The 27,464-nt window shown below is 45.9% G+C and overlaps 1 protein-coding gene, 2 non-coding genes and 1 pseudogene across 8 annotated transcripts; 2 read left to right on the top strand and 2 right to left on the bottom strand.

The window, feature by feature from the left end:
* Window positions 1-10,668: 10,668 nt before the first annotated feature.
* LOC143437509 (small ribosomal subunit protein uS7 pseudogene) lies at window positions 10,669-14,324 on the top strand (annotated as a pseudogene).
* LOC143438301 (U4 spliceosomal RNA) lies at window positions 13,621-13,761 on the bottom strand. The gene has a single exon (XR_013107242.1). It is a non-coding gene; the product is annotated as a U4 spliceosomal RNA (small nuclear RNA).
* On the top strand, window positions 13,943-25,810 carry Sirt4 (sirtuin 4). Of its 6 annotated transcripts, XM_076922537.1 has the most exons (6): window positions 14,021-14,054; window positions 17,446-17,656; window positions 21,518-22,012; window positions 23,896-24,190; window positions 24,551-24,788; window positions 25,384-25,810. In XM_076922537.1, the coding sequence occupies exons 3-6, from the start codon at window positions 21,525-21,527 to the stop codon at window positions 25,389-25,391; spliced, it is 1,029 nt and encodes a 342-aa protein (XP_076778652.1). In that variant the 5' UTR covers window positions 14,021-14,054; window positions 17,446-17,656; window positions 21,518-21,524; the 3' UTR covers window positions 25,392-25,810. The 6 variants fall into 6 exon arrangements, with proteins under 6 accessions (XP_076778655.1, XP_076778653.1, XP_076778652.1 ...); XM_076922540.1 differs by lacking the exon at window positions 17,446-17,656 and having other exon boundaries at window positions 13,943-14,054; window positions 24,578-24,788; XM_076922538.1 differs by lacking the exon at window positions 17,446-17,656 and having other exon boundaries at window positions 13,988-14,054.
* LOC143438308 (U4 spliceosomal RNA) lies at window positions 14,445-14,585 on the bottom strand. The gene has a single exon (XR_013107249.1). It is a non-coding gene; the product is annotated as a U4 spliceosomal RNA (small nuclear RNA).
* Window positions 25,811-27,464: the final 1,654 nt, after the last annotated feature.

Genomic DNA, 27,464 nt, shown 5'->3' with positions numbered 1-27,464 from the left:
GCGCAGTAATAAGTGCAGTAAATGCAGTAAACAACCCTGCAAAAGGATGGTCGTGAATTGGAGGTCAGCCCTCAGCGACATCGGGAGACCCTGTCTCAGAACAAACAGCAATTGTTAGTGCACGGGGCTCAGTGAGAGTATAGCTTTGTGTAACCATCTCAGTCAAGTTCTAGAACATTCCATCTGCCCTTGCTGCTCCTTTGCAATCAACTTCTCCCATTCTCCGCTATCATCATTGATTTGTTTTCTGTCCTTATAGATTAGTTTGAATATTCTGATTGTTTTGTTTTTCAGACACGTAGCCAAGGGTAGCCTCAAAACTCCACATGTAGCCAATGATGACCCAGACCTCTTGAGCCTCTTGCCTCTCCATCTCTTGAATTTACCTCCGTGTCCACTTTGCATTTTCTCTTTTTTATGTTTTTTCAGGTGGGTATCTTTTTGGGGTTCATGGGGGGAGGTCTGCCTTCTTGGGCACAGCATGTTGGTGAGCTTCATCTGTGTTAGGGATCAGTGGTTTGTTCATTTTCATTGCTCAGTAGTACTCTATTGTATGGACATACCAGAACCCGTTTCTGCACTGTGCCGTTGATGAACACTGAGGTGGTTTTTCCAGCCTGGTCGACTAGGAGTAAATTTGCTATCCCATTTGAAGTTTCCGTGTGGACCTATGGTTTCCTTTCTCTCAGCTAAATCCCTAAGACTGAAACAACTGGCTTACAATGCAACCTTGGAAAAATGCAAATTAGGTCTCAGCAGCTCTACTCTGGTAGCCCCCCCCCATTACATTTGGAATAAAACCCAAACTGATCACAGGGTTTCATCTGAAACCTGGTCTTTATCCTGTCTCCCCAGTTCATTATGCTGGGGCCAACCAGGTCTTCATCCTGTTTGACGTCTCTCAAACACAGCAAGTCAGTTCTCTCTCTCTCTCTCTCTCTCTCTCTCTCTCTCTCTCTTTTTTTTTTTCTTTCTGGCATCAGGCCTCAAATCCCTTGGCTTGATTTCTACAGTTGTGCAACAAATTACCACACACTTAGCAGTTTACAGTCATAGGATGGGTAACCCCAATTTCCCGTGTTCAGGAGCGGAACACAGGGTGTGTGACCTCTGCTGGGGTGTGGGTACTGACTGCCCATATCCTCATCTGGAGGTTCCTCATGGGGGAGATTTGCTCCCAGGATCTCTTGAAGGGATAAAAATCTTCACTGTGTGGCTGCTTTGCTCTCTTGCTCCAGGTACATACATTATGGCAGGAATCTATTATAGAGGACACTATTCCCCTCAGACGGCTTCAGGCGTGGATTGATCCAAGGACCAAAGCAATGTCTTCAGACTTCATACCTTTTCCCATCATGACACTCTCCCATCAGGTAGCAGAATCCCTCAATATTAGTTTAAAATGGCCATAGTTCTGGGTTCATAACCTTTTCTTGTTTTATTTTTGGTGGCGCTGAATCCCACGTCACCATGCGTGTATACGAAAGCACTCTTTGTCTTACTTGGTTTGTGTCTTGCTGCTTCAGCCCAGAAAACTTGCTCTAACTTAGTGCCTTCAAAGCTTTGAGCACTTTCTTTCTGAAATATTCTTCAGAGATCTTGCTTGGCTGCTCATGTCCTGCCATTCTAATCCTAGATGTTTTACCTCAAGATTCTTGTCTGTGTTCCTCACTAGACACACCTCCCTATCCTGGCTTGTTTACCTTCATCATCTGACATGTCTTGTATTAATTAATTAATTAATCTGTTTGGCTTTTTTATTTTTTATTTATTTGGTTTTTTTTTTTTTTTTTTTGAGACATTCTTTCTGAGAAGAATGTGTTCCTGGGTGTCCTAGGATTCACTCTTTAGACATCCACCTACCTCTGCTGGGATTAAAGGCATGCACCACTACTCACTGCTCAACTGTTTTTTTTTTTTTTTTTTTTTTTTATATATATAACTTCTTTTTATTTCTTTCTTTTTATTTTATGTGCATGGATGTTTTGCTTTCACTGTGTGCCTTTGTGAGCACACTGGGTCCCCTGGAACTGGTGTTACAGATGTTGTAAGCAGCCATGTGGGTGCTGGGAATCAATCCCAGGTCCTCCGGAAGAGCAAGCAGCCAGTGCTCCTAGTGTGTTTAAAAGCTAAAGATAAACCTGGGCATGGTGGCAAAGGTCAGTAACTCCAGTATTGTTGTGCCCGTTTCGTAACCCCAAAAGACCACCAAGGAGCTGGGTCCTGTGCAATCGTTGAGCTTGGGATACACTGCCTTCTCTGACACAGCAGGATGTTGGAGGGGCAGGGGGATGTGTGTGTGTGTGTGTGTGAAGCCTGAGCTCTCAGCAGGGTAAGGTTTTATAGGAACTGGTGAGTAAGCAGGGGGTTCTATCCTGGCGCACATCTGATTGGAGGGGCCACTGTGGAACTTGGTTGGCCTTTAACATAACTGGCTGGTGCTGGGAGCCAAACCATAAACTTAACTTCTGCTCTTCTGATTGGTGGTTGTTAGAAAGTGAAGTGCCAGGGGCAGGCTTGTAACCTGGAAGCACAAGTTTGGGGGGGGGGGGGGCGCGATAACCTGGAAACTGGTGCGAGAGAGTTCAACCTGAGGTCAGGTTCTCTAGGATGGAGTCTGAACCCAAGATCTGATCTCTCAGTATAACAAAAGCTGAGGGAGAAAGCCAACATAGACTACATAAAAAGATACTGCCTCAGAAAAAGTGAATGGATATATTAACAATCCAAATATCTATCAGTCCTGGATATTAGAGGATTGGTCAAATAAATGACATATAGTTCCAAAATGGACAACTATGCAGCCACACAAAAGATTCAGGAAGATTGTTATGTTCTGAAATGAAATAATCCCACATACATACATACACACATACATACATGTAGCAAGATACTTATTCTGCTACATTGTATTCGCAGTGGAGCTCCGTGATTGGGCAGTAGAAGAGGAGGTGGAGCTGGGAGAAGAAGAGAGGAAGGGGAGGAGAGAAAAAGAAGAAGGGGAGGGAAGAATGAGAGGAAGGGGAGGAGGTGACTGGAAAGAAGGTGGAAGATGACCAGAGGAGAGAGAGGTGTTAGGACAATGGAGGAAAAGGACTTAGCCTTGAAAAACCACAAGTTATAAGGGCTCTCATAGATGGGGAATAAAATAGGGTAGTGGTAAATCTGCCCAATCTAGGTGTGCAGTTTGTATTCATAATCATTGAGTTGTGTTTTCTTTGGTCAGTCCTATTTGGGTTGGAGATTTACCCCAACATATACATACACACACACACACACACATATATATATACACATACACACATATATATATACACACATATATATTCACACACACATATATATACACACATATATATTCATACACACACACATATATATACACACACTACACACACACACACATACACATATATACATCTACACACACACACACATATATATATACACACATGCACACACACACATACACACGAGCAGGGTAATGCTATCTGAATCATTTGTGAGAGAAAGTGGGGAAGCGTATATAAAAGTGTATATAAATATGACAGGAAGAGTATGATATATTAAATATAAGTAATGCTCACCGGAAGGCAGCCTGGCTAGGAAAGTAGAAACAGTGAAGTCACACGGTAGGGCTTAGGGACAGAATGGCCCAAGGTCAGAGTAGAAAAGAGTCTTCACTAAACATCTTTCACTCTATCCTGATTCGGTTTGCTTGTGGGACAGAGTCTTGCTGTTTCTCCCTGGCTGGTCTTAAACTCAAAACCCTCTTCCTTCTGCCTTGGGATTCTGAAACCATAGGCCTGCGCTGCCAGGCCTGCTGGGAAACAGCTTTTTGAATCCTTTCAATTTTGAGCCACACATGTTATGTCACTGGTTCCTTCTTTTTTTGTTGTTGTTGTTTTTTTGTTTGTTTGTTTGTTTTTTGAGGCAGGGTTTCTCTGTGTAGCCCTGGCTGTCCTGGAACTCACTCTGTAGACCAGGCTGGCCTCGAACTCAGAAATCCACCTGCCTCTGCCTCCCAAGTGCTGGGATTAAAGGCGTGCGCCACCACTGCCCAGCCTTGTCACTGGTTCCTGACATGAATCTACATACTTTGAAAATAAATTGAAACTATTTTTTTTGTTTTTTTCTAAAGATTTATTTATTTTGTTTATGTGAGTACACTGTTGCTGTCTTCAGATACACCAGAAGAGGGCATTAGATTCCATTATGGATGGTTGTGAGCACTATGTGGTTGCTGGGAATTGAACTCGGAACCTTTGAAAGAGCAGTCAGTGCCCTTAACCATTGAACCATCTCTCCAGCCCACTATTTTTTTTTAAACAGCACAACAGCAACGGTCCCAGATCACCAGGAAGGTGTATATTTAACATGCGTAAGGTCCTGTGTTCAATTCCCAGCATTGTGGGGGTGGGGTGGGAGACGCCATCCAGGTAGAACAGGGTAGGTAAAAGCAATGTTTTCTAGAAACACTGGAACTCCTGCTGTTTATACTGGAAGAGAGAGTTCCTGAAGAAGGGAAAGAGGGCATGGGAAGGGGAGGAGGGCATGGGGACTGCTCCTAAAGCCTGCCAGACTGTCTGTAAGAAGTGTGGCAAGCAGCAAGCCACATATCACACCACTAAACGGCACAGTGCGAGGGCCAGGACCTTTTGTCTGCCCAGGGAAAGCAAAAGCTACGACAGGAAGCAGAGTGGCCACGGTGGACAGACCAAGACTGTTTTTCCACAGAGCTGAGATTACAAAGAGAATTGGGCTAAGGCTGGAGTTTGGGAAGTCCCACCTCAGGTCTAAGAGATGCAAGTACTGGGGTGGAGAGATGGCTCAGTGGTTAAGAGCACACGGTGGCTCACAAACATCTGTAATGGGATCCAGTGATGCCCTCTTCTGGTGCGTCTGAAGAAAGTGACAGTGTACTTGTGTATGTAAAACCAATAAATAGATCTTTAAAATAACAACAACAACAATAATGAGGAGAAAGGAAGGGAGGGAGGGACAGACAGAAAAATATATATCTTCATCTTAAGAAGGAGCCCTGTCACTCAAAGGGTAGATTCTAATGGAGACTTTGACTTTTGGAGGAATCCCCTAGTGTCTGGAAAACTCATGTCAGGTCAGGGTCGATTCCTGGCTCTGAGCCTGCCACCTGTGCATCCTCCCCCTCCCCAACCCCACAAAAGCATAAGCCTGTACATCCTCCCCCATGCAAGCCTCAACTTTCTCATCCACACAGTGGGAGTGAGATTTGGCAGGCCGGTGACTCAGCAGCTGCATGGTGTGAACATTCTCTGTCTCGCTTGGCTTGCTTTAATCTTAGAGATTACAAAAGCCTCCTTCCCAGCTAGGATGTAGCTCAGTTGAGAGAAAGTACTTCCTCCAGAGCAAACAGAGCCCCAGGGTTTGATCCTTAACATCACGCACAAACCAGGTCTGGGTGGCACAGACCTGTGTGATCTCAGCATTTATGTGCAGGAGGCAGGAGGATCAGATGTTCAAGGTCGTCTTTCTCTACACGGAATTAGAAGCTATCCTGAGTTATTTGAAGTTCCTGTTTCAAAGACGAACATTCTTATAGGTCCTGGGAGATGGCTCAGAGGCTAAGAGCACTGGCTGCTCTTCCAGAAGCCCTGGGTTTGATTCTCAGCAACCACATGGTGGCTCACAACCATACATGACGACAGTTTTAGCGGACCCAAGGCCTGCTTCTGATGTCTGTGGGCACCAAGAAACCCACATATTACACAGATATACATGCAGGTAAAACACCTATACACACGTCAGGCATGGTGGCACACAATTTTAATCTCAGCACTTGGGAGGCAGAAGAAGCAGGCAGATCTCTGAGTTTAAGGCCAGCCTGGCCTACAGATTAAGTTCCAGGACAGCCAGGGCTTCATAGAGAAACCCTGTCTCAAAAAAACAAGCAAACAAGCAAACAAACACCCTAAACATATGAAAAAAATTAGTCAACCAATAAACTAATGAATAAATATGTAAATCTACTAGAGGTTTTATACCCTTTGTTTGTTTTGTAGAGGGAGCTTCTTGAGATAGCTTCTCTCTGTACCAGGCAATCCTCCTGCCTCAGCCTCCTAAATGCTGGATCACAGGCCTGTTCAGGGGTCTCTGTAACCATGACAGCCACACCGGCGGCAGAGTAACAATCTGAGGAAGGCAAGCAACATGACTAAGTAGCTGGTGCTGGTTCAAGCTTTGTGAGTCTGACCCCGAGTAGTCTATTTTAGGAATATTTAGGCACAGCACAGTTTGATGAGAACATCTCTGTTGACAGTTAACTCAATCCCATATGCACAATAAAGCAAAGACATGACTACATCAAAACTTGTAAACTGGGAAGGAGAGATGGCTCGGAGGTTAAGAGCACTGACTGCTCTTCCAGAGGTCCTGAGTTCAATTCCCGGCAACCACCTGGTGGCTCACAACCATCCGTAATGAGATCTGATGCCCTCTTCTGGTGTGTCTGAAGACAGCGACAGTGTACTCATACAAATAAAATAAATAATAACAAATGAAAATAAAATAAGAAAAAACCCAAAAACTTGTAAACTGCATGTGGCATCCTTCATAGAGATGGGTTCTATATAGGTTGACCACATGTGATATAGATAGATATATCACATATAGATAGAGCCTATAGATTGACAAGCTTGTGATAATTGTGTAGCAGAGGGTAGGGCAAAAGTCACCAGGCTACTAACCATGTCTGTTCCCAGCCTTATGGGTGGACAACGGTTGTGCATCCCTTCCTTTGAAGAAACAAGCTTGTGGATTTTCTTTTGTTGTTGTTGTTTTTTAAATTTATTTATTTTTATTTTATATGTATTGGTGTTTTGCCTGCATGTATGTCTGTGTGAAGGTGTCAGATCTTAGAGTTACGGACAGTTGTTTGCCACCATGTGGGTGCTGGGAATTGAACCTGGGTCCTCTGGAAGAGCAGCTAGTGCTCTTAACCCACTGACCCATCTCTCCACACCACGCCCCCTGTCCTTCCCCCCCCCCCCCCTTTAACATTGCAGGTTCCCCTAGAGCCTAACTGAGCACAAGGGTCTCTGTCTCCCATAGGCCTGGGCTTTCACACCCAGTTCACACCTAGTTTACATACTGGGAAACTGAGGCTCATAAGTGAAGTCACCTGCTCACAGCCACGGAGCTGACAAGGGGGAAGGCCGGGCTAAAGTCCAGGCTGTCTCACACTTGGAAAGGGCTTGGCTCCCCTGAAAACCCTGGTCTACATCACTGTTGTGCTTCCAGAGCAGGTCTCAGTAATGCTCAATGACCTCTGACCTCAGCAGAAGACCGGAGGCTCACACCTCCTCCCTGTTTTCCTTCTTTCTTCTGCTTTACCTCCAGCCTCAGGATCTGAATCTGGAACCTAGGACATAGAAAGACTTCATTCTATCCCTAAGCTCGAGCCCAGTACAGAGGAACGAACCTCCTCCCAGAGCCAGACTCCTGGCTCCCCAGACGCTTAAAACCCTGCAAGAATCCACCCTGTTCTCTTTGTCCTGGTAACTCCCTCTTCTTCTTCAGTTCACAGCTTGCCTACCCCCTCCTCCAGGCAGCCTTCTGGGACTTCCACTGGAACTTGAATTCTTGGCTCCTCGATCTCTCCACTGGGCTAGGCAGGGCTCCTGCAAGCTCCTTCCCTATGCAGCACACCATGGTTCAGCCTTGGAGGCACCTTATCACTACCTGGGAAATTTATTATCTGTATCTTATTTGCCCAGACCCAGTCCCCAGACACTCTGAGTTAATTGGTCTGGAATGTAGTCTGGGTATTAGGATTTTTTTTCTCTTCCTCCTCTTCTTCTGTGTCTCAGGATTTAAAAAAAATAAAAAAATAAAAAATAAAAGCCCTGTAGGCAATTGGCAGACAGGGTAGAGGCCCATGGCCTCTGAGAGAGAACCAGGACATTCCTTCTATAGCCACGGGCACCAAGACACAGAGACACTAATTGTGTGGCCTGGGGTCACTGAGTGAGTGAATAATGGAGCCAGATTAGAACACAGAAAGTCTGACTTCAAAGTGTGATTGGGGGGCGGGGGTCAATTGATCTCCTCAGTTCCCCCGAGTGACAGAGAAGCCTTGAGGCTGTGGGGCAGCTCTGTTCTGGGACAGACTCAGGCCCCCTCCAGCATGGGATATTTTTAACCTAGAAGCTGGTTCTTGCAAACATCCTGCAGTCACTTAAACACTGAGCAAATTGTTTGGGGGCTGCTGGGCCCTTTCTTCCGCTGAGGTAGCCCTGGAGCCAGTCCGTTCCCATTTCCCAGAGTCAGTCAGTGGGTCCAAGGCAAGCTCTGAAGACAGCGGCGTGGGAGGTGGGAGGTGGGAGGTGGGAGGTGGGAGGTGTGTGTGTGCCTGATGAAGGGGAGAGGGTCAGTTTGGGATGGGTCCAAGCCTCCTCCTCCTCCCTCAGAGACAAAGATTACTTCATCCAATCCAGCAGCCTTCCTCCCTGCTCCCAGCTTGGAAAGGCGCTGGAGGACAAACAGATAAGGGATCTTAATCTCACAGGCGGCAGTACGGGTACAGTAAGGGTACAGTTCTCTTCGCTCTCCCACTCTCCAAGGGGAAGGTGCTACAGCTACAGAAAACTTCCATTTCGGACCTCCCCAGATCTGTCAGAATGGTGGTGGGGGCGGGAGGGGGGGCGGCTTACACATGAGATCCCAGTACTTGGCAGGTTGAGGCAAGAGGATCAGAAGTTCAAGGCCAGCCTAGACTAGATAGCAAGACCCTGGCTTTTAAAACAGACACAAAACCATATGTGTTATATATCCGTGTTTATCTCTCCATTCACGGCTTTTGGCCCAAATATATCAGTGAGAGCTTTCAGATGCCAAATTGGAAGTGTGCCTGCCTTAACAAAACAAAACAAAACAAAAAAACCCCACATGGTCCTTAAAGTGGCAATCTCGGGTATAGAAAATTCCTCACAAAATGTCCCACAAGGAAGCCCGGCGCAGTGTGTAATCCCAGCACTTGGGAGATGGATGTGAGAGGATCGGGAGTTCAAGGCCATCTTCAGTTACATAGAGAGTTCAAAGCTAGCCTAGGCTACAAGAAACTGTGTGTGTGTGTGGGGGGGGAGGTGTGGGAGGGAAAAGGAGAGGGAGAGAAAGAGGGGGGAGAAGGAGACACACACACACTTTCACACACACAGAGGGACTGACTCATAGGGATGACGTAGCCACAAGGATATTCATTGTAACATTGCTTACAACGTTCCCATTGGACAACAAAAATGTCCATCAACAGAATGGATTAACCTTGGCAGGATGCAGCCACAGAGGAAGAAAGCCAAACTGGTTGCTGACACGGAAAATGTGTCCAAGACACATGGCTTGGTGGGAAGAGAGTGGAAGTTGTAACACTGTAAAACAACATGTATTAGCAGCCATAGGCAGGTGTGGTGGGGTAGGAGGTGGGGCAAGGACAGCTCTGTGAGTCCCAGGCCTGCCAGAACCACATAGTGAAACTGATAGTCTTGAAATGATAGTCTTGGGGGTGGGGGCAGGTCTGGCTCGGGTTTGTTTTCTCTGCAAGTTAAAGGACTCAAAGGCAGGAAAAACTGAAGTACAGCAGGTAGAATCAGAGAGAACTCAGGCACCCCGGACAGAAGCACACGCGTGGGCATCGAGGAATCAGCAGACATAGGGTTTTTTACCCCTGCAAAGCAGAGGGGCCACTCCGGAAGCCGAAAACTCCAGTCTTCTTTAGGACTGGGGGTTTTAAAGAACCCCAGAAGATTCTTCCTACTTCAGGGTTCCCGAGTTTGAAGAAAGCAAGGATGGTTGATTGCCCCAGACTGTTGTGTGACCTGTCTTGATATGTCCTTAAACTTGTGGAGGCAGTTTATGGGCAGCCCCTGCTGATGGGAGACAAAAAGCTGTCATACTTTGCTCTCTTTGAGGAAGAAGCCATCCGCCATCTTGGAACTCTGCTGTCTTTATCACCTAGCATGGCCCACCTGTCTTCCTAACAGGGAATCTCATTCCCCGTCTCTTATTTGAGAAAACAAAACAAAATTAACACAAAATCAAGCAGGACAGGGACCTGGAGGCAGGAGCGGATGCAGAGGCCATGAAGGGGTGCTGCTTACTGACTTGCTCCCCATGGCTTGCTCAGCCTGCTTTCTTATAGAACCACCAGCCCAGGGATGGCTCCACCCACAATGGGCGGGGCCCTCCCCATCAATCACTAATTAAGAACATGCCCTGTAGGCTTGCCTTCAGCCAGATTTTTTTGTTTGTTTTGTTTGTTTGTTTTTTTGAGACAGGGTTTCTCTGTGTAGTCCTGGTTGTCCTGGAGCTCACTCTGTAGACCAGGCTGGCCTCGAACTCAGAAATCCACCTGCCTCTGCCTCCCAAGTGCTGGGATTAAAGGCGTGCGCCACCACTGCCCGGCTAGCAACAAGATTTTAAAAAAAAAAAAAAAAAAAGCACCTCCCCAAAATACTAGTTAATGTCCTGTGAAAAATAATATAATATAAAATGAAATCACATTGAGGTGGATAGAGGTAATTTGGAATTCTCAATCTGCTATAGTATAACTCGAACTTCCCAGAGGCTGAGCCCTAATTAATAGTAAATTAAGCCACTTTTGCCAGCATGGGACGGTGAGTCTATGTCCTCAGAATGACCGAGTGGGAGACGCTGGGCATTGAGCTCTTTGGGAAACGGAACAGTTATGACGCGCAGATCCACAATCCTCTTCAGGATTATATTGCCTTGGAAAAGTTCCTGCCCCACACTCGGTATGTAAAGCACAGACCCCCACCCCCACCCCCACCCCCACGGGAGGGCGGTATGTAAAGCACAGAACCCCCTCCCATCCTGTAGCACCTCCCTAACTCCGTGGTGATGCACGAAGCTCCTGACTGTGCACATAATCAAGCATGCCTTTGAGATCACCCACCTGCTCACTGGTAAAAATCCCTCTGCAGGTCCTGATGAATGCCATCGTCCGCAGTGGCCCCTGGGGAAGACTCAACAGGCATTGGATGAGCCGGGACCGGAGGCTGCGGGCTGTGGGTGTGTCCCCGCCTGGTGATTCAGGCCATCTGGCTGCTGTGCGCAGGTGCTCCTCAGACTCTTTCCGGAACATCCAGACCCTTGCGGAGTGCTTTCAGGATGAGCTCAGCAGGGCCGCCGAGGACTCCTCCGACGCCTACGCCGGAAAGAAGCAGGCAGGAGTGTGTGGCCAAGTCTAACCGCTCATGTCCCAGCAGCTGCCTAGTAAACCGTGTGTCCTTTGGGACAATTAAAAAAAAAAAAAAAAAAAAAAGCTCGCACAATTCTAAATTTCAGCACTTGGAAGGCTGAGGAGGCTGTAGTGAGACCCCCTCTCAAGGAATCTTATTCTGTCCTTGCATATCTAGCCCTTAGCCTCCTCGACTCATTTTACTAAAAATATTATTAATATTTTATATTATTAATATAATTAATTATATGTAAATATTGTTAATTACATATAAATATAAACAATTGATATACAATATATTAATTATTAATATATTATTAATATTACTGAGAAACGTTTTGTCACCCCTTAAGTTATGTACCCCAAATAAAAACATCTCACCTGGGTCCTTGCATTGATCCTTCAGTGATATTGCAAATTCCTCTCCAAGGTGGTTTTTCTATATTCCTTCCACAAGCAGTTTTTCTTCTGTATTATATGTGTATTTGTATTTTACACACACACACACACGCATGTGTGTGTATTTTTTAAAGATTTATTTATTTTATGTATAGGAGTATACGGTGGCTATTCAGACACACCAGAAGAGGTCATCAGATCCCATTGTGAGCCACCTTGTGGTTGCTGGGAATTGAACTCAGGACCTCTGGAGGAGCAGCCAGTGCTCTTAACCACTGAGCCATCCCTCCAGCCCGTGTTTGTTTTTTTTTTTTTTTTTTTTTTTGAGACAGGATCTCACTGAAAGTCACTCTGTAGACTTGCACTCACAGAGATCTGACTGCTTTTGCCAGTGCTAGGATTGAAAGTGTGGGACACCAGAGACAGCCTTAGGTGCATATGTTAATTATATATCCATATTTAGCAGTGATATGCTAATGAGGCAGGTGAGACAAGTGTTCTACCATTGAGATATAGCCCAGCCCTCTCTGTTACTATTACTAATTTTGTTTATTATTATCAGTGTGTGAGTTCAGGTGCTCACGTGTGGAAGTCAAAGGACAGTTGGCTGCAGCCAGTTTCTTCTTCCATGGGTTCCAGGCATTAATTAGGCTTGCACTTCTATCCACTGAGCTACCTCGCCGGTTACCTCTGTATTTTCATATTTTGTTTTTAAATAACGTCTTAAAAATTTTTTTTTAATGATCTCTTTTAAAAAAAGAATGTGTTCAAGGTGGAGCACTTGAGAGGCAGAGGCCGGCGGATCAAGCAGGGCTACATGACGAGGTCCTGTCGAGTTCTTTTTAAAACTCGGGCTTCCGTCCCAGAGCTTCACTGACATCCAACGAGCCCAATACTCGAGTGTGTCAGGAAGACATTTGTAGTCTAAAGCACCAGAATCAATGTTTTATCCTAATTGTGAGAAGCACTGGTGTTCATGAAGTTCTTTATTTTAGATAAAAAAAAAAATTAAGCATACGATTATTTCTTTATTGTGTGTGTGCACATGCCTGTAAGCGCCGTTGCGTCGCTGTCCGTATGTGGAGCTCAGAGGACAACTGCAAGACCCATTCTTTCCCGCCGCATTGTGGGAGCTGAGGATGGAACTCAGGCTCTCAGGCCTGACGCAAACTCTTCTTACCTGGTCAACTTTGAGCTTTGATCCTCCTGCCTTCGAGCTCCTGGGATGTAGGCTGTGCCATCGTACCAGATCGGGATGCTCATTTAGTTTGGTTAATCACTTTTAAAATTATCAGCAGTGTTACTTTGGCTGGTTCTGGAATACTTGCTTGTCAGAGGACCGTCTTTTGTTTGTTGTTAGTCTCGAACTTGCTACGAACTTGCTACGTATTCCTGATCCTCCTGCTTCTGTCTTCCAAGTGCTGAGATGACAGGCACGAACGTCCACACCCCGGGAGTCTCCTGATGGGAGACACCAGTGTCCCACACAGGTCTGGTTTGGAAGAGGAAGGGGTAGGAGATAATAATAAAGGTAGAGGAAATCTGGCTAGCGAGGAAGCATTGTGGAAAGAAAAAACAAAAAACCAAAAAAACCAAGCCGGTGGCTCAGTTCCTACCGCCTGCAGAAGCAGAGGAATAAAGCCAAATACAAGCCTCCCCAAAAACGAATGCAGAGGCAGGGGGATGAACACAAATACAATCCAATCCCCACCACCCCAAATGAAGAAGAAGGGAGAACAACACACGTACAACCACAAAACAACGGCGTCCACACGGGAAGAGCTAACACAAGATATAAGAAGTCCTACTACTTGCAGTATTCATATGTTTGTAATATAATATTTACTATATATTACATCATCTCTAAAAAGCAAAGCAATGCCTTAAAGTAATCAATACAGTAGACCCATATAAAGTGAAATATCACTTAAAGGATAGATTGGTGCAAAATAAGCTTCTAACCTAACTTTTATACAGAAATTATTCAGTCTCCGTAGAGACTGTCAAAAATTGCCAATGCCGACTATATTTCAAGTCGTCATGGCGGGGTATTGGGAAAAGTTTTCAATTAGCAATAATCGCGCCTCGGATAAACCTCATTGGCTACGATACTGCCACTGCGCAAAGCTGACGAGTGAACGTGCTCGCTCAGCCTCCCAGGCCTGACAACCCTTATCTCAGTCACGGTGAGCGTCAGCCCACGCGCAACCGCCACGCTCAGCCCCGTGACGGGGACCGAGCCCAGCTGTTTCATCTAAGTCATCTGCGTGGACATGTTCCTGTCCGTGGGTTATCTCGCGCCCGAACGTCCGTGTTTTTGCAAACAACGCGGCAGTCGCTGGGGATGCTGGGGACTCTTATGCAAATCGAGCTAACGTCATCGCGATGGCCCGGGTGGAGGCGCAACCGCGGCGGGAGGAGGGTAAGTCAGAAGGGATGAGATGAGATGTGTGGTCCGATGCAGAAGCTGATTTCGGGTGTGTGTCTGTAACCTTAGCGCTCCGGGGAAGGAGGCAGGAGGATTGCTGCGAGCGTCCGGCCAGTCGTGGATACAAAGTTGAGTCTCTCAAAGTGGTGGAGGCAGATAGGACTGTTTGCAGCCAGGAATAACAGAAGTTCTCAACAAACTGAAAAGAGGAAATCTCAAGGAAATAACCCTTCGGAAGACCGCGAGTACAAAACGTTACAGTAAAAGTAAAAACGACTTAAAAGAAAAACCTAGCGAAATAAGGCTCAAGCTTCAGGTAGAGAAGAGAATGCAGATAAACGTTGTAAGATAAATGGTTTTTTCTTTTTAACCACAATTATTCAGTCTCCGTAGAGACTGTCAAAAATTGCCAATGCCGACTATATTGCAAGTCGTCACGGCGGGGTATTGGGAAAAGTTTTCAATTAGCAATAATCGCGCCTCGGATAAACCTCATTGGCTACGATACTGCCACTGCGCAAAGCTGAAGAACGGGCCCGCCAGCGCAGCGTTCCTAGGAGACGTGGATCCTATTTCAAAAAGGGGGTTTCAGGCCGACCGGGAAAACCTTCAATGATCGCAACACTGGAAATGAGAACGAGAAATACAATCTTATAGCGCTCTTTATGTGATAGAAAGGAGGAAGGTGCTTGGTTTTATTTAAGGTTTACGTGGAGGAAATGAAGCAAAGCACTATGGGAGCGAACATGCTAATAGACTCGGCTCAGAGCCTGCAAAGGGGAAACCGGAGGCAACTGCCCGAGTCAAGGAGTTAAGTTGGCTCAGTGTTACCACTTTTTTTCCAAGCAGGCTTTCTTGTTTATGACTTTATACATTAGAAAATATGCGTGTAAAGTCTAGATAACATAAAATGTACAGTTTTAACTATCTTAAGGGTAATTTCAGTGTCGTTGCCTACACTCACACTCATCTTAAGAACCTTCTGATCTTCCCTAACTAAAACTCCGTAGGCATTAAATTCTGAGCTCCCTAGCCCACTTTCATGGCCAGCCTGTGGCAAAGGCTCTCACACTAGAGACTTTACACAATTGAAAACACATAGTGTTTATGTTTCACTTGCTGCAAAAAGCTGGGCGTGGTGGTACATACCTTAAGAGCTAGAACCTGGAGGCAAAGACAGATGAATCTCTCTGAATTCAAGGCCAGCAAAGACCCTGTCTACAGGGAGAGAAATGAGAGAGAGAGAGAGAGAGAACGCGCGCGAGAGACCCTATGTTAAGATGTATTCATGTGTATGAGTTTTACTTGTACATGTGTGCCTCAAGTGAAGGTCTGGTGTCCGTGGAAGTCGGAAGAAGGTATCAGATCCTCTGGAACTGGAGTTACACGTTTGTGAGTCACCATATGGGTGCTGGGAGCCCAACCCAGGTTCTTTGCAAGAGCAGCCATAAACCACTGAGCGTCTCTCTCCAGCCCCTTCAGCCTTTTATGACTTGACCATACTGGTATCTCATGCCTTTTATGGTTCAATAATATTCCGTCTAATGGAATTTTATTTACCATTCATTCTTCAATCGGCGATAATGGCGCCTTAGGTAAAACTCATTGGCTGTGCACCCTTGGATTGTTTGAACTTTTGGTCTAATACAAATAATGCCGATATTGATGCCCAAGTATCAGTTTGAGTTCCTGTTCTCCAATTTTTTTTTTTTTTTTTTTTTTTTTTTTTTTTTTTTTTTTTTGGTTTTTCGAGACAGGGTTTCTCTGTGTAGCCCTGGCTATCCTGGAACTCACTCTGTAGACCAGGCTGGCCTCGAACTCAGAAATCCGCCTGTCTCTGCCTCCCAAGTGCTGGGATTAAAGGCGTGCGCCACCACCGCCTGGCTTTTTTTTTTTTTTTTATTAAATTTGTGTGTGTGTGTGTAAGTGTGCCTAGGTCAAAGGAAAACTTGTGAGAAGTAGTTCTCTCCTTCCACCATGTGGGTCCCAGGGATTGAATTCAGGGGAGGCTTGGAAGCCTTACCCATAATCCATCTCACCAGCCCAGCGGCTGTCTTCAATTGTTGGGGTATATACTAGTAGTGGAGTCGCTGGCTTATATAGGAGTTCTATGTTCAATTCTAAGTGAAGATTTTTTTGTTTCTGTTTATTGCTTTGAGACAAGGTCTATTTGTGTAGCCTTGACTGGCTTGGAATTTGCTATGTAGACCAGGCTGTCCTCCTGCCTCTGCCTTCCCAGGGCTGAAGATTAAAGGCCTCCAAACCAACCCCAACGTCTTTTGTGGTATACGAAATTAAATCCATGTACGTTTGTACATGAAGGGCTTCCTAAGCCTTCCGTGAAAAGACTTTAATTCTGAGGACCGAAGCTAGAAGGCTTCATTACCCAGCAATGCTTGAGCAGATGAAATATGAAGTAAATTTCTCCGCCTTGTTTTCACTTTGGCAAGTAGAAGCTGTTCAAACCCTGTGTCTGAACTTCTTTCCCGAGGAATATTTCTCACTTTGATCTTGACCTTTGCTGTTCATTAAAATTCAAGAGCAGCCGGGCGGTGGCGCACACCTTTGACCCCAGTACCTGGGAGGCAGAGGCAGGCAGATTTCTGAGTTCAAGGCCAGCCTGGTCTATAAAGTGAGTTCCAGGACAGCCAAGGTTACACAGAGAAACCCTGTCTTGAACAAAAAAAAATCAACAACAAATCCCCCATGGGATGAAGCTTTCGTGGTAGTGTTTGGGGAGCATGCTTCAGATCCCATGTTTCAGACCCCGAGTTCAATTTCAAGTATCTCAAAAAAGAAACTAAACAGGAAATTGAAAACCAGTGAGGTGGTTAGATGGGTAAAGAAACCCGCTGCCAAGCCCGAGTTCAACCCCTGGGTCCCACACAGTAGAAGTAGAAAAGCAACTCTCGATGGTAGTCCTCTGACTTCTGTGCAGATGAAACACACAGCATGTGTATGCCCGCCCACCGTCAGTAAATAAATATTTAAAAAAATCTATGAGACTATTAAGATAGTGGCACTCTCATCCCCTTTGGTTTTATTATGAGAAAAAAATTAAAATATTTATTATTTTATGTATATGAGTTCTCTCTCTCTCTCTCTCTCTCTCTCTCTCTCTCTCTCTCTCTCTGCATGTACAATGTATGTGCCAAAAGAGGGCATCAGATTCCACTATAGATGGTTGTGAGCCACCATGTGGGTACTGGGAATTGAACTCAGGACCTCTGGAAAAACAGCTAGTGCTCTAACCACTGGGCTATCTCCCCAGCCCCTCATTATGAGAATTTTAAAGTTCAAGGCCAATTTTTTTTTTCCGGTTTTCTAAATGAAATGAACATCACCAATAGAGCCTGTCTGGGACTCAGGACTTGTCTGCTTCCAGGTCCCAAAGCCCCCTGTTCTGGAGATCATAGTTTATCTCACAGGGAGGGGAAGTCACCTTCGGACAATGAAGACAGAAGACAGCAGGGAAAACCAGAAGTTCCTCCCGTAGCTCCCGACTGAGTATAAAGACCCACCCAATCAGCTATTGAATAGGGAGAAAGGGTCCTGCAGCTGTCTAACAAGGTCCCTGCCACTTCACATTCTTAAAGGTAAGTGCTTAGCGGTGTCTGATTTTAAAGTAATGTTACAAAGCGGCAGATTTTGCTGGCTTTACTTCAGGAGCGGCCAAAATATGAGTCAGCAGATTCCCAGACCTCCCTTTAAATCAATGACGTCAGAATCCTGAACCCGGCAAGGCAGCCTGGACAGCTGCAAGCTGGAAGCTGGCCTGGGTCTAGAGTGAGTTCTAAGTTGGCCTGGGCTGTGGAGTAACACTGTCAAAACAAACAACCAAAACAACCATAACAACGAAAACCAAATAATAATAATAATAATAATAATAATAATAATAATAATAATAATAATAATATAATAGTAAATAACCAAAGCAAAATAAAAATCTGTAAGCGAGACCAAGTCATTGTGTTGCTCATTTAATAAAAAAAAGCATAAGAAATAATGTTAAAAAGCTGAGCTGGTGCACACCTGTGATTCTGGCACCCAGAAGGTGGTGGCAGGAGGATGAAGAACTGAAGGTCATCCTCTGCAAGCCAAAAAAGAATTCCGAAGTCAAGAGAGGGAACGTACCAGTCTCTGTACTTTAAACTTGGCTCTGCTCGTGTTGGCTGCCAAAGCATCCATTTTCAAATCATGGACACACTTCTTCATAATCCAAGTTGGTTGTGTGTTGGGGGGTGTACTGTGTATGTGCTGGGGAATCAGCGGAGGCCAGAGGGGAGTGTCAGGGATCCCCTTATCACTCCCTCCTTTATTCTTTCTGAGACAGAATCTGACAGCATCTCTAGAAACACAGAGCTCCAGTTCTTCCACCAGGCTGAGAGCAAGCAAGCACCAGCCATCCAATCTCTCTGTGCTTGCTCGGGTACTGGAATCCAGACGTATTCTCATGGTTGGGTTTATTTCTGAACCTCAAGGCCATCTCTCTAGCACCCATGATCTATTTTGCTTTTTAGAATAAAAAATACTGTGTGTGCATGTCGGCCAACAGCGGAGTTGGCTCTCTCCTCGCACACTTATGTAGGTCCCAGGGATCAAAGCTGGGTTGTCAAGCTCCTGTCAAAGCTTCACCTGCCTAGACACCTGGCAGGCCCCTATCAATATTTAACTTATAGCAGGAAATTTAATTATTTTGTAATGGAAGAGAACATGGGTATTTATAAGAGGAAAACAAGTCAAATCTGCCGACCGTGGTGACAGATGAACACACTGTTCATGGATGTTCTAGGGAAGAAGAGGCAGGCGAATCTCCATCAGTTCAAGGCCAATCCTGGTCTACAAGTTCCAGGCCAGCCAAGGCTACACAGTGAGAACCTGTCTTAAAAACAAAACAAAAGAAAACAAACAAAACAGAAAGGGGGCAATTATTTATTATTAAAAGTGTCAGACTACACAGCGAAACCCCGTCTCGAAAAGCAAAAAACAAAAAGAAAGGGTCTTTTGGGGAGGAGAGGGGGAAGCCGGAGAGACGGCTCACAGGTTAACAGCACCACTGCTCTTTGCAGAGGACTCAGATTCCATCCCCAGCACCTACATAGCAGTGCACAACCGGCTGTCACTCAAATTCCAGGAGATCTGACGCTGTCTTCCAGCCTTTAGGAGCTCCTGTGTGCAAAACACGCACACACATTTAAAAAAAAATCTATTTTAAAAAAGCGTCTTTGGTGGAGAAATGCCCATTAGTATGAACTCAGACCTACCCAGGGCTAGGCTAACGCGCTACCCCTGAGTTATAGCCCCAGCTCTCTTACAGTATTATTTTGAGACCCAAGTCTCACTGAATTACCCAGACTGGTCTTGAACTCGTAATTCTTCCGCCTCAGCCTACTGAATTGCAGAGGTTATTGTCCTGTGCTGCCAGTAAAAGAATTTCTTTAAGAGAGCGAATTCCTAAATTAGGTCCGTTTGGATCCTATTTTGCACACAGAACACGGGAAATATTAACCACTTCTTTGCGGGCCATGGTGGCAGAAGCCTCTAATGTCAGCACTGGTGAGGTGGAGCCAGGAGGATCAGGAATTTGTAGTCAGACTAGGCCACGTGAAACTCTCTCTCAGCAAACAACCCAAGCCAGATAAACAAACACAAAAACCTCAAAAGGCAATCATTGCCTCAGGTGTCAGCAGCACACTCGAAACCTTAACCGAGCTGAGCAGGAAAGACAGACGGAAGTCGATGGAGAAGCGCCTGTAAAATCTTGGTGTGGGAGACACGTAGGATTCTGGGACTTGTAGTTTTCCTCCAATTATATCGGCTTCGTGGACTACACTTCCCAAGATGCACATGTGAGAAGCTAGTCCCACTGTTGGGTGAGAAGGTAAGTGTTCTGATCTGGCTGTTGGTTTCCCACTGAGCATTCTCACAAGGGATTTCATTTGTCCTCTTTGTTCTCGAGGGGACCCGGAGGATTTGTCTCAGCAAAACCCGACTGTTTAGCTGTTCCCGTGTAGCTGGGGAGTGTCATGGAGAAAACAGGGTCCTGAGCTCACGGGTAGCCTAAAACGTGTGCCTGTCAACCAGATAATTCCTGCATTCTATCAAAGACTGTGTCAAAGGCTTATTTTTACAACTAGAAAACCAGACAGGCAAGTGTGTGTGCCTTGTCTTTTTCTGTGTCCAAGTAGCAGAATTTACAATGCAAGATAAACAGAGTGATTACCTAGCGTCCCAGAGGCCCTGGATCTGATACCCAGCACCGTGTAGAAACAAACAAACAAACAAACAAACAACAACCCCCCCCCCCCAAAAAAAAAACCCTGACATATTAGAATTCCAATATCTCTTGGAGAAATGAGATAATTCAGTTTAGTTGGGTGTGCCCTGTATTCCTTGACCTGGGCTACAGGGAATTCTGTCTCAAATTACCATCATCATCTGATTTAAACCAAGTAGAGTTATAGAACTAACAGTCCCTTGAGGGATAATATTAACAAAAGTATAAATATTACTATAACATGTTTACATAGTAACAGGTGAAAAATAATGGGCTATTAAAAGCGTGTTTTTTTAGGGCTGGAGAGCTGGTTCAGCGGTTAAGAGCACTCCCTGCTCTTCCAGAGGTCCTGAGTTCAATTCCCAGCAACCACATGGTGGCTCACAACCATCTCTGATGAGGTCTGATTCCCTCTTCTGGGATGCAGGTGTCTGTGGTTGTTTTTCTGAGAAAGAGTTTCTCTGTGTAGTCCTGGAACTCACTCTGTAGACCAGGCTGTCCTCAAACTCAGAGATCCGCCTCCCTCTGCCTCCCAAGTGCTGGGATTAAAGGCGTGGGCCACCACTGCCTGGCTGAGCATTCATATACATAAAATAAACAGACATTTTAAAAAGTTTGTTTTTTTTTTTTAAATACTTCATTTTTTAAATTAAATTTTCTTTTACGTGTTTGGGTATTTTACCTGCACATGTATTTGCACACCACTTTTGTTAACGTTGCTTGCAGAGCACAGAAGAGGACCTGAAACTGGAGTTAAAGATGGCCGTAAGCAGGCTGGAGAGATGGCTCAGTGGTTAAGAACACTCACTGACTGTTCTTCCAGAGGTCCTGAGTTCAATTCCCAGCAACCACATGGTGGTTCACAACCATCTGTAATGGGATTTTATGCCCTTTTCTGGTGTGTCTGAAGACAGCGACAGTGTACCCACATACATGAGATAAAGGAATAAATCTTTTTTTAAAGATGGTTGTAAGCCACCATTTCAGGCGCTGAGGATTGAGCCCAGCACCTGGTCTTCTGGAAGAACCTCCCTTCTATTTCCCCAGTGTTGTAATTCCAGACATGGGCCCCCGTGGCAAAATTTTCATAGTTGAATGGTACTCCCTTGAGTGGATAGGTTGTCTGTCCATCTGTCCATTTGTAAAACTCAGCTTTTGTCATGGATTTCTTTTTCTCCAGAATAAGAATGAGTGGATTGACTTTCAGGCCGACAAAGGGCCGTTGGATCACCCACCTCAGCCGGCCGCGGTCTCATGGATCCACGGGGTTATTTGTACCGCCCAGCCCTCCTTTGGACCCTGAAAAGATCAAAGAGTTACAGCGCTTTATTAGCCTTTCCAAGAGACTGCTAGTGATGACTGGCGCCGGAATCTCCACCGAGTCCGGGATCCCAGACTACAGGTCAGAAAAGGTGGGACTTTACGCCCGCACTGACCGGAGACCCATCCAGCACATAGATTTCATCCGCAGTGCTCCGGTCCGCCAGCGGTATTGGGCCCGAAACTTTGTGGGCTGGCCTCAGTTCTCCTCTCACCAACCCAACCCAGCACACTGGGCCCTGAGCAACTGGGAGAAACTTGGGAAGCTACACTGGTTGGTGACCCAGAACGTGGATGCTTTGCATTCCAAGGCCGGGAATCAGAGGCTGACGGAGCTCCACGGATGCATGCACAGGTGCAAAAGTCCGCAGGGTTTGGCCAGAAGAAGACGTGTGGTCCCCCAGGGGAACGGCCCCTGGCTGTCTGGACTTAGATTGTCTTCGACCTGGAGCAAAAGCTTCCTGAGCAAGTTGTTGGCTTTGGAGTTAGGCCCAGTGAACTGAGAGAGGAAGTAGGGACGGAAGCAGAGAGAGAGAGCAAGCCAGGAGAGGATGCTCTCTGGCGGGCTCGTGGCCCCTGGTGCAGTGCTCACACGTGCAAAGCTCTGGGCTCAGTCTCCCAGCACTAGGGAGATAATAAAGTGGGTGGGGCCGCATCCTGTGGTGACTCTCCATCTAGAATGTATTTCAGAGTTATCTATACAGAAAGAGCCACCGTGAGGATGGTGGCTAGTGTTGTTAACCCTGAGTTTGGTTTGAAAAAAAAGAATTATCTCTTCCTCCACCGCCTCCTTCTCCTCTTCTTCTCCTTCCTCTTCCTCCTTCTCCTTCTTTTCTTCCTCCTCTTCCCTTTTCTTCCTTCTCCTCTTCCTCCTCTTCTTGTTTGTTTGTTTGTTTTTGTGACAGAGTGTCTCTGTCATGGATGTCCTGGAACTCACTCTGTAGACCAGGCTAGCCTTGAACTCAGAAAGTTACTCCTGCCTCTGCCTCCTGAGTGCTGGGATTAAGGTGTTCGCCACCACCACTCCTGGCCCCCTTTCTTGAGGCAGGGCCTCATATATCCCTGGCTGCCTTGGAACTTGCTTCATGGCTAAGGATGATCTGGACACTTTGTATTTGTGTATATTCTGGTATGTGAGCACGTGTGGGGACCAGAGGTGGAAATGTCTTCCTTCCTTGTCTCCACCAGTTTACCAGCTGGCAAGTCCCAGGTATCCTCCTGTCTCTGCTCCCCAGAGTTGAGGCAATAGGCCTTTCCTTTTACATGGGTGCTGGGGTCTGAACTCAGGTTCTTGTGTGCACAGCAAGCAGTTTTTCAAGTGAGCCGTCTTCTTTTAATTTCTTAAGGTAACCTGAAATTTCTGATCCTCCTGCTTCTACCTCCTGACTGCTGGGGTTACAAGTGTGGGGCACCACACCTAGCTTTTAGGGGGTGCTGGGGATCCAACCCAGGGCTTTCTTTGTGCATAGTAGGTAAGAATGCTGCCAACCTAATGGCATCTCAACCCTTCAAAAAGTGTCTTTAAATGGAGTGGTAGTGACAGTTACTGTAATTGACAGAGCAAGTGTGGGGAGGCAGGGGATTGTGTACTAAGGGGATGAGTGTAGAGTATATGTTGATATGTTCTGTACAAAACCATGCAAATGGAGTACATTGTTTTATAACAGTGGGGTTCAACCTTAACACAGCAACCCTCTAATACATTGGGTTATGGTGCAGCCTACTTTGTAACTGTAATTTTGCTGGGGATATGAATCGTAATGTAAGTATACATGCTTTCTTTTTTTAATTTTTATTTATTTGTTATTTATGAGTACACTGTAGCTGTCTTTAGACACATCAGAAGAGGGCATCAGATGCTATTACAGATAGTTGTGAGCCACCATGTGGTTGCTGGGAATTGAACTCAGGACCTCTTGAAGAGCAACCGGTGCTCTTAACCGCTGAGCCATCTGGCTAGCCCACTATGAGCGTTTCCTGATGGTCCTAGGTGACCCAGGGGGTCTCCACTCACAGGTTGAGAACCACTATTCTAGAAGCTTGCAAAGGAGAGAAAGGAGAACACTTGGATGCCCTAAGATGGGGCGGGTTTGGAGGTTGGCACTAGGAAAAGAAAGTGACTGGTTTCACACACACACCCGCGGGGGATGTGGGGTGGGTGCTGAAAATGGTCGGGTTGCTCTGTCAGCTTCGTATCCCCCAGGAACTATATTCAGCGGATTTCATATTTGTTTTTAGAGTCCTGTGCCTGAACTGTGGGGAGCAGACTGCCCGCAGGGAGCTGCAGGACCGCTTCCAAGCCCTGAACCCCAGCTGGAGCGCTGAGGCGCAGGGGGTGGCCCCCGATGGCGACGTGTTCCTCACTGAGGAGCAGGTCCGGAGCTTTCGGGTCCCGTGCTGTGATCGATGCGGCGGCCCTCTGAAACCGGACGTCGTTTTCTTTGGGGACACAGTGAACCCAGATAAGGTTGACTTCGTGCACCAGCGCGTGAAAGAGGCCGACTCCCTGCTGGTGGTGGGATCGTCGCTGCAGGTACCTGACTCTGTCAGGGTGGCATTTGCCCTTACCCATCTTACAGTGTGAGAACTAGAGGTACCCTCTTATCTGGGTTTCATTTCTCAGCCTCCGCGCCTGTGTGCTTGTGTGCGCATGCGTATGTGTATGTTTGTGTATGTTTGTGTGTAGGTCAGAGGACAACTTGGTGGGGGTCAGGGCTCCTCTTCTCGCCTTTCATCGTGTGGGGTTTGGGGGATTGAACTCGGGTTAGCCGGCATGGTGGCAAGCCCCTTTCCCTGCTGAGCTGTCTCACCAGCCCCTCGGTTCCTCTTTATCCTTTTATGTTTGTTCATTTTGTTTCTGAGGGTGCGGGGTGGTTCTTTTCCCCCAATCTAGAGCGATTACTCCGATCTGCCCGGGCAGGTGTACTCCGGTTACAGGTTCATCCTCACTGCCCGGGAGAAGAAGCTCCCGATCGCCATTCTGAACATCGGACCCACACGGTCTGATGATTTAGCTTGCCTGAAGCTGGATTCCCGCTGTGGAGAGTTGCTGCCGTTAATAGACCCGCAGAGACAGCACTCTGATGTTCAAAAGCTGGAAATGGACTTTCCTTTGATTCCCGCTGCTAAAGGTAAAGAAAACCTTCTCATACGAAAGGGTCTAGCCAGGTGTAGTGGCTCCTGCTTGTAATCCCAGCCCTCAGAGGCTGATGAAAGCGAGTGACCTGGAGCTCAAGGCCAGTAGATCTGACCATAGACATGACACCCTAACTTCAAACAACGCAACAAAAGCCAGGTGGCAGGCACCCACCGGGTAGTCAGGTGCCAGACAAAAGAGACAAGTGTACACTTTTTTTTTTTCTCGAGACAGGGTTTCTCTCTATAGCCCTGGCTGTCCTGGAACTCACTCTGTAGACCAGATTCTACACTTCTTAACATATGACTGTTTTTTAATTAAAATGACCTTTTAAAAAATACAGTGATGGTTTTATTTGGGGGGGGGGGGATGTCAAGACAGAACACCAGAAGAGGGCATCAGGCTGTGAGCCATCATGTGGTTGCTGGGAATTGAACTCAGGACCTCTGAAAGAGGTGCCAGTGCACTTAACCACTGAGCCATCTCTCCAGCCTGGCCACCTGGTTTTTAATGGGAAGGTGGATGGATGTTTCTTCTATTCCATTTCCAGTTTACTTATCTTGGCATTAACTTGTTTCATTTCTTTTCAGATCCCTAAGGACTCCCCCTTCCCCCCTCCAACTAGTGGAAGCTTACTGACTGCATCTATCTGCATCTATAGAGGTGGCAGAGCCACGCCCAGAGGCCAGTCCATCTCTGCACCCTCCTATTCACAGAGATGAGAGCTGCTCCCTAAAGAAAGACTTTTCCAAAGAAGTACCTGCTCTTGATGGAGTAGCTGTGTCACCTTCATGTCACCAGGAAGAAGGATCAGTCAGAAGTCTGTAAACCACAACAGTCTGTGAGGGGCAACGTGAAGATCTCACTCACTCTGGCATAACCAGAAGGGCATTTATAATTCATTCATAATTCCAAATGGGTCGTGTCTGGCTGAAGCACTTTGATATTTTTGATGACATGAGCAAGAACAAACACGGATTTTTTATTCACCAAATAATAAATTATTTTATTAGCATACCAAGTGTGTGGACTGTGAACTTACACACACACACACACACACACACACACACACACACACATATATATATATATATATATATATATATATTAACCAGCTAAGAAGGAAGCGGGCTTTATGCTTCTGTGCTATAGAAAGAGATTTCTACTTGATGTTAGCTGGCCAAAGGTGATGCCTACCTTGAACCTGGTTTGTAGAGAGAACAGCTAATTCCCTGTGGGCTCTTTGGCTGACTTTTTTTGATTACAGACCTCACTGGATAGAATCAGTGTACCCCCCACATGGGAGGCACACTAAGTACTTCAGAAAGATTCATGTCAGAGTTATCCTGCACCAGCCTTGCGACCAATCTCAACTCTTAACTGCCAAATGAGGATGTTGGGAAACTGTTCTCTGAAAGAGTAGGCAGGGCTTTTTGTTTTTGTTTGTTTGTTTGTTTTGTTTTGTTTTTCGAGACAGGGTTTCTCTGTGTAGCCCTGGCTGTCCTGGAACTCACTCAGTAGACCAGACTGGCCTCAAACTCAGAAATCCACCTGCCTCTGCCTCCCAGGTGCTGGGATTAAAGTCATACACCACCACTGCCCGGCATAGGCAGGGCTCTTAACTGCTGAGCCATCTCTGTAGCCTGCCTGCCTTTGCTTCCTGGGATTAAGGCATGTACTACATATCCATCCAACCTTTTTTTTTTTTTTTTTTTTTTTTTAAAGATCCGTTTATTTATGTATTTTAGTATATGGGTACTTTGTCTGTATGTACATGTGAAGACCAGAAGAGAGTATCAGATCCCATTGTAGATGGCGAGCTGTCATGTGGTGCTGGGAATTGAACTCAGGACCTCTGGGAGAGCAGCTAATGAATGCCCTCAGCCCCTGAGCCATCTCTCCAGACCCTTCATTTCCTTTTTATATAGTTTAGTTAAAAACAAGTCACAGCCAGGTGGTGGTGGCGCACGCCTTTAATCCCAGCACTTGGGAGGCAGAGGCAGGCGGATTTCTGAGTTCGAGGCCAGCCTGGTCTACAGAGTGAGTTCCAGGACAGCCAGGGCTATACAGAGAGACCCTGCCTCAGCAAAGCAAAGCAAAGCAAACCAACAACAGCACCAAATACAAACATTAAAGAGTCAAAACAAACTGAAGACCCCTCCCCTTAGGAAAATATTCAACATTTACAACACATTTAGGAAGCATTTTATGACCCATCTCCTCACATCCCAGCCCCTACAAGTCCATGCTATATAATTTATATATCATATATCATATATCATATATCATATATCATATATATATATATATATATAATAACAGATACTATTATTTCTTTTGAAAGATATTACTTGAGGGCAGGTGTGTGGAGCGGTAAGTTTCATTGATGGCATCATAAACGAAACAAAACAAACCCCTGAAAAGCAAGAATCTTGAAACATGGTCCTAGTTTGCGTTCTGTTGCTGTGGTAAACACCATGGCCAAAAGCAACTTGGGGAGAAAGGATTTATTTTACCTTATAGATTACTACCCACCACTAAGGGATGCCGGGAGAGGAGCTTGAAGCAGAAGCCAAGGAGGAATACTTTCTTTTTTTCTTTTTTCTTTTTCTTTTTTTAGATTAACTTTCTATCAGTGCTCAATCTGTATGTACACCTGCCTGCCAGAAGA

Source organism: Arvicanthis niloticus, chromosome 24, assembly GCF_011762505.2.
Source record: "Arvicanthis niloticus isolate mArvNil1 chromosome 24, mArvNil1.pat.X, whole genome shotgun sequence".
Taxonomy (NCBI): Eukaryota; Metazoa; Chordata; class Mammalia; order Rodentia; family Muridae; genus Arvicanthis; species Arvicanthis niloticus.
The sequence above is the reverse complement of the archived record's forward strand: the minus strand, read 5'-3'. Positions and strand labels throughout refer to the sequence as shown.